The sequence below is a fragment of the Pieris napi genome, chromosome 18 (assembly GCF_905475465.1).
Source record: "Pieris napi chromosome 18, ilPieNapi1.2, whole genome shotgun sequence".
NCBI lineage: Eukaryota > Metazoa > Arthropoda > Insecta > Lepidoptera > Pieridae > Pieris > Pieris napi.
In genome coordinates, this window is record NC_062251.1 from 9302112 (window position 1) to 9309005 (window position 6894).

The 6894-nt window shown below is 35.1% G+C and overlaps 1 protein-coding gene and 1 long non-coding RNA gene across 2 annotated transcripts; one reads left to right on the forward strand and one right to left on the reverse strand.

Moving 5' to 3' along the window:
• The first annotated feature begins 3954 nt into the window (after positions 1 to 3954).
• Positions 3955 to 6497, forward strand: LOC125058578. Its single transcript, XM_047662688.1, has 2 exons — positions 3955 to 4256; positions 5561 to 6497. Exons 1-2 carry the CDS (start codon positions 3955 to 3957, stop codon positions 6423 to 6425), a joined length of 1167 nt encoding a protein of 388 aa, XP_047518644.1. The 3' UTR covers positions 6426 to 6497.
• LOC125058586 lies at positions 4389 to 6606 on the reverse strand. The gene is made up of 2 exons (XR_007118441.1): positions 6503 to 6606; positions 4389 to 5198 (listed from the first exon to the last, which is right to left on the reverse strand). It is a non-coding gene; the product is annotated as an uncharacterized LOC125058586 (long non-coding RNA).
• Positions 6607 to 6894: the final 288 nt, after the last annotated feature.

Here is a 6894-nt window from a genome sequence, read left to right on the forward strand (position 1 = left end):
CGCAGCCGTAGCTGGACGCCTGTTGACACTGCTGAATTAAACGCTTTTCTAGGCATTATTATTTTGATGGGACTCCACCCACTGCCAACTATAGATTTATATTTCTCGAGTCATCCATTTTTTCGTAATTCTGAAATTGCATCTATTATGTCATGGAAACGATTCAAGAAGGTATTAGAAAATCTACATTTGAACGACAATTTGAAAATGCTGCCGAGAGGAACACCTAATTATGACAAATTGTATAAAGTTCGCCCGCTTCTCGAGATACTCAACAAATCCTGTCAAAGTGCTGCAAAAACTACAACTTCCCAATTTATAGACGAGTCGATGATACAATTCAAAGGCATTTCATCACTAAAACAGTACATGCCACTAAAACCTACCAGCTTTGTTTCTTAAAGTTTAGTTTAGTTTAAATTTAAAAAATTTAAAAAAAATAACAAATGGAGCTGTAGCTCCTGATTCCCCTGAAGCCTCGACATCAAAATCTACAAAGACTAATAGATATTAATACACAGCCTAACTCTGATCTGCATTTTATGCGAGGTGATAATAGATTAAAATGTATGTTCGAAAACATTGCTTCACAAAAAAGTAAGTAGCTACAAAAAACATGAAAAGTGGATTATTAATTTTAATTTTATGTACGAAATTTACTTTGTTTTAGAGAGTCACAAAGAATTGAGTCTCAGTGGAGGGCAGTAAAAAGACTTTTAAAAAAAGATAATTATAATAACACTGAAAATTTTACAGATCATATCTATGAATATGTATGGCTTCGAAACGATATAAAATATTTAAAAAAAACCATTTTGGAGCTAATTAAAGTAGAACCATAGAGATAGTGGTAGAGTTGGAAGAGAAATCATCGACTCTACCGTAGAGTCAGTGGTAGAGTTGGTAGACTTTTAAACATGCAAAAGAGGAGAGTGAAGCCTTCGGACAGTGAGGATGAAGGAATGATCAGGGCCCGCTCCAATTCGAGGAAGCGGGCTTTTTTTTAAAAACCCGATTAGGGATGGGGACGAGTCTCCTCCTCCTAAGGGTAAGCCGCCAGAGAAGGCGGCTTCCCACAAGGAAGGTTTAAAGGAGGCAGAGGGAGTTACAGATGGCAATTAGTCATGCTTCTGAAAATACTATATAAACATAGAATATATGATCAGAAACATACAACTGGTTTTGTCTATTATCGAAACGTCAAGATGAGTATAGAAAAATATATGAGACAATAAATTGCGACAAAGCACCGTTGAAAATACTTAAAGTGTGTACGACTCGATGGCTTTCCATACACCAAGCAGTCTTTCGTATTTCACAGCAATGGGATGAACTGAAATTGCATTTCTCTATTTGCAAAACTTGAGAAAACTTACTCAGCGGAACTTCTCCATTCTATGTTCCAAGATCCAAACAATTTGCTTTACTTAACATATATTCATAGCGTATTAGGTGACGTTATATAGCCTTAAAAGTATTTGAGAGTGAAACGCCGATCCTACAAAATTGAGGACACCCTTACTTTTCTTTTGCGATCGATATGTAGACGAGTGATTTATAAGCCTGCTAACATAAACGTCCTAACTACGTTTATTCAGGAAAGTCATCTCAATCCCTTCACGACACTTGGCTATGCTTTTGAAACTTGTGCTAGCAAATTACACTTAACGGAGGGCGATATCAAACTGGTAAAAAAAAGGTGCATTGATTTTACAGTGAAGCTTTTTTAGCATCATCTTGATGGTTGGAGGTCTTCCACAGTCCGTTTCACAAGGCATTTTCTTTTGCGAACTAGCGAACTGTGGAATCGGCTCCCGGGGGGGTCTTCCCTCAGAGATACGCCCTCCAAATGTTCTAAAAGCGAGTCTACTCCTCCCTCAATGGCCGGCACTAAAAATGGGTGTCTATGGGCTGCGCAGACTGCCCTTTTTGGTCGTCAAGCTCGTTTGCCCCCCTATTTTATTTAAAAAAAAATATATATTAAAATCTTAAGTAAAATGAACAAGCCGTCTGTAAGTGAAGTTTTGCGAACTAAAACTAATGATAATGATATTATTGATCTAGCAAAAGAATTGGGATATATAACAATGTATTGGAAACAATATCGCAACAATGGAAAAACATTAATTTCGTACGATGGCAAAACATTGAGGATACGATTCTTTTTTGGATTGAAGTTCATTCCTATAAAGATGCTGCAAAACAAAATCCATTTGAAGAATTTTTTGCGCCATGAATTTAATAAAATCAAAATTACGTAATCGCATGAGGCTAACAACATTAAATTCTATTTTAATGATTAAATGCACATTAAAAGGAATGAACAAAAAATGTTTTGACAACGAGTTACCATCAGACTCTTATGAAAAATGGAGCAAAATAGTGACGGAATGATACCCTAGAGACGGAAAACGAAGAAGAGGTCGACCACGCAAGAGATGGGAGGACGAACTGAAACTTACAGCAGGCTACAACTGGAGAAGAGTCGCAAAAGATAGAGAACAGTGGAAAGGGTTAGAGGAGGCCTTTGCCAAGAGGCAAACCGAACTCCGAGATATACTGGAGTGAAAATATATTAAAGTTCAGATATATAAAATTACAGAGTTTCGGAATTTAAAGGCTATATTATTATTATACCATCAGATGTACTCGGACTTATTGGAACCAATAAATCATACTCATTTAAGAGCAACAGTGATCCACAACCTTCAACCTCAACATCCGGGCAACATCTTGATAGTACCATGATACCATCTCTAATTTATAATTATGACGACGACGCGGATGAAGACGAAACAGTAGATTTATAGTTTATGTGCTTTTAGAGGCCAATAATTAGCTTAGCATAGGGTTTACTTATTGAAGATTGTTTTAATTACATAAAATGTACATATGTATTATCTAATATATAAAATTCTCGTGTCACAGTTTTCGTTGCCATACTCCTCCGAAACGGCTTGACCGATTTTGATGAAATGTTTTGTGCTTATCCGGTATCTATGAGAATCGGCCAACATCCATTTTTCATCCCCCTAAATGTTAGGGGTAGTCCACCCGTAAATTTTTATTTTTATTATTTAGACAATTTTTAATTTCTATTTTTTTATGATACACCATTAAAAAATACATACAACCCCTAATTTTCACCCCCCTACGATCTACCCCTATTTTTATTATACCTAAATGATAAACATGGCAAAACGACGTTTGCCGGATCAGCTAGTTAATAATATAATGTTTGACATTTGACACAAAAATGTGGTCACTGAAAGTCATCGTCCCTTCATTACCTAACGAGATACTTATCGGGATAGCCCAAAAGGGGGAGCTCGTTTATGCGAATAAAGAATATAATACCTAATTTAAAACTCTTCTGTATAATCATTTCTTAACCTTATCCTATCCTGATCAACCGCGACTTGTATAAATCTTATGTTTCCTTTTACATCACTATTCGCTGTTCATATATTTGTAAGATTAGCTTTTAAGTTTTTAGTCTGTTATTAATATTTTTTTTGTATTACTTTAGATTAAGGTACTATATATATATATATATATTTTTTATATAACATTTGGTTCTGCACTTCTCGCACGCATCATGTTTCTTTTTTTTTTAGTTTTTCTCTTTAACTAGGGTTGCCTGGAAGAGATCGCTTATTAGCGATAAGGCCGCCCGTTGCATCCCTTATAATGTTTTTGTATTGTGTTTCAATACGTTTTTTTTAGGTTTTTCTTCTTACCAAACAAACTTTCATCATCTAGCGACTTTTTAACCTTCGGTCTGGCGACATTTGCTTTAATAGAGTTGGCAACACTGTTCACGAGGCCGCTTGCTTTAGGGTGCTTACATAAAGAAACAGGTTTCCGGTACAGACAAATCTGTACGGGTCGGTACCGATCGGTACAGTGTTGACTCGCATAAAGAAACAGGTGAATCTGTCCTTAGTGACAATCATGGCCTCCAGTTCGTCGGACGAAGATTTTTTACTTTTAGAAAGTACTTACGTCAAATATAGAAAGAGAAGAACAGTTAGTGTATCTGATATTAACAGAAAAAGAACTAAATATGGAACATATTATCATTTATTCTTAAAAGATATAAAGGACGATGAAAAGGAGTTTTATGATTATACAAGGATGACTCAAGAAACATTTTACTACATATTAAATTTAATCGAACATCGCTTAATTAAGAAATGGTGTAACTGGCATGTTCAACCAATTTCACCTGAAGAAAGACTCGTTATCACTATTAGGTAAGTAATGAATAATATTTATTAGTATAAAAATATGCGTAATATAGGTACTGGGTGGTATAATTTCAAAATGAAATGTCTTCTATACCGCTTATAATCGGGGTGTCCACAGCCAATGTTCAAAAAAATTCCTTGACCTTTATTCATTCAGTAGGCTAGTATGTTTTATTTGTAAGTAGTTTTAATCACAATGAAAAATATATTCTTCTGTGGCTAATTGGTTGCTTATAACAGCAATATTGTCACTCGAAGTTTGTGGAAGAGTTATTTCGTTGCAGGTCTCTGGAGTACTATTACGGGAAACATTACTTAAATGAGAGTAGTTTGACATCGAACTAGGGTTACCATATTGCAAAGATTGGTACGCGAACTCGTCGACGACGCTTTGAATGCGGTTTCTAAAAGAAAGTAGCATGTGCTGTGGAATTTTTTCAATGTGTGGTATTAGGCTTTTAAAAAATAAAATATGTTCGTTGTCTGCATCTGTTGTTCTATTCTGTCGGGATTTTTCCTTATCTTGTAAAAATTTAAGTTTTTGATGCTCAATGTCCAATAATTTGTCATTGATTGTTCTCTTCGGCCTTTTCAAAGCGATTTTTGAAACAGGCATCGCAGGAGACACTGTTGGTTGGTCACTCGCATCATTATCTTCCATGTTGCTTGGTCCAGGTGAAAGAGAACAATCATGGTCATTTGTAGTTTGGGTGTATTCTGTTTCACTATCAAGGCTCACAGCACTATTTGAATGAGATCTTTGTCGCGTCAAACTTCCAGTGGTTAGCCGCGCCTTCACCATAGGTTTGAGAAAAAGTAAGGGTTTAAAATATGGCCATTTGGGATATACTGTAGTTGCCTCATCTCCAGAGCGAGAAGGTGAAATTTTTCCTAACTCTACCGCAAATTGATCCCTTAGATATCTCCATCTTTTTCTTATTTTACTTTCTGAAACAAAAAAGTACTGATATGTAAAAACTTTTTCCTACAGCGGTCAAATACAATTTTATTGTTGTAAATATCAAGGTAAATATTTATGTATAATTTCTTTCCAGTTCAATCAATTTAAAAATAATTATTTATTTAAATCCCAATTATCAGGTTGGGTCTTATACATATAGAACCCTGGCAAGAAATAATTATTTTTAAATTAATTTAACCCGATGTTTACAACAACAAAATTATATTTGACCTCTGACTGTCTCATAAAATAATGAGCAGAATCATCCCTCCCACGATTTAGCGTTAATTTTTGCTTTTTTTACATTCTGTATTCAGGGTGTAATAGTTAAATGTGTTTTTATTTTCAGATATCTTGCAACTGGAGAATCATTCAAATCGCTTTCAAAAAATTTTCGTATAGGAGTAACAACATTAACAAAAATTATAGAAGAGACGGTTCTAGCAATATGGGAGGAACTGTATACCATACATATGCCTACACCCACCAGAGATATATTTTATTCAATATCTAATGATTTCAATAATATTTGGAATTTCCCTCACGTCATAGGTTGTATAGACGGTAAACATGTGCGCGTAATGTGCCCAAAAAAATCTGGATCTATGTTTTACAACTATAAAAAATATTTTTCTGTGGTACTGCAAGCAGTAGCCGATGCCAATTATAAATTTGTAATGGTAGAAGTCGGGGGCTATGGTAAACAGAGTGATGGCGGTACCTTTAGAGCATCAGATTTGTATCAGTTTCTAAATGAAAGAGAATTAGATATTCCATCGCCCGCTTATTTGCCTAATACCCAAGTCTCTGTTCCTTACGTATTTTTAGCTGATGAAGCGTATCCTTTAAAAACATATTTAATGAAACCCTTTGGGGGACGTGATTTAACAGTGGACCAACAAAATTTTAATAGTCGCTTGTCCCGAGCGAGAAAAACAGTGGAATGTGCATTTGGTAGATTATACTCAAAGTGGCGTTTGTTATCTAAAAGCATCGAAACGGATATTCAACTAGCTGATAAGATCGTAAAAACTATGTGTTTGTTGCACAATATAATTATTGATAAAGAGGGTTTTGAGCGAAACTTGACTTCGGTAAATATTGTTAGACGAAGATGGCACAATCAAAGACTGAGTCCGCCTAGTAATGTTGCTACAAACGTCAGAAATAATTTTGTGCAATATTTCAAACATAATCACTTATTATATAATTAAATTGGGTAATACTTTATTATTAATATTTTATAACTACAAAATTAAAATAAATCGAACTGATCATTGAAAGTACTCACCATCCTGTTTCATTTCCAAACTGATCTCTTTCCAACACTTATCTGTAACATTTCTGTTGCTGTGGAACTTATGAGTTTTGTCCCATAAACATTGTTTATCAAACACTAAGGCTATCAAAACTTCGTTATCCAAATCCATTTTTAATATTATTAAACACACCCTACACCAGTAAATGCTTAAACCCGTATGGCACGGTCCAGGTAGTCGGCACCGACAAGTTACAACCTGTTTCTTTATAAGTGAGTGAATAGGATTATATTGAAATATTATACCTGCGCTGATCGGTACCGACCCGTACAGATTTGTCTGTACCGGAAACCTGTTTCTTTATGTAAGCACCCTAAATCATGGAAAACTGGATCATCTTGGCTTTCGCAGAAGGGTAGCAATT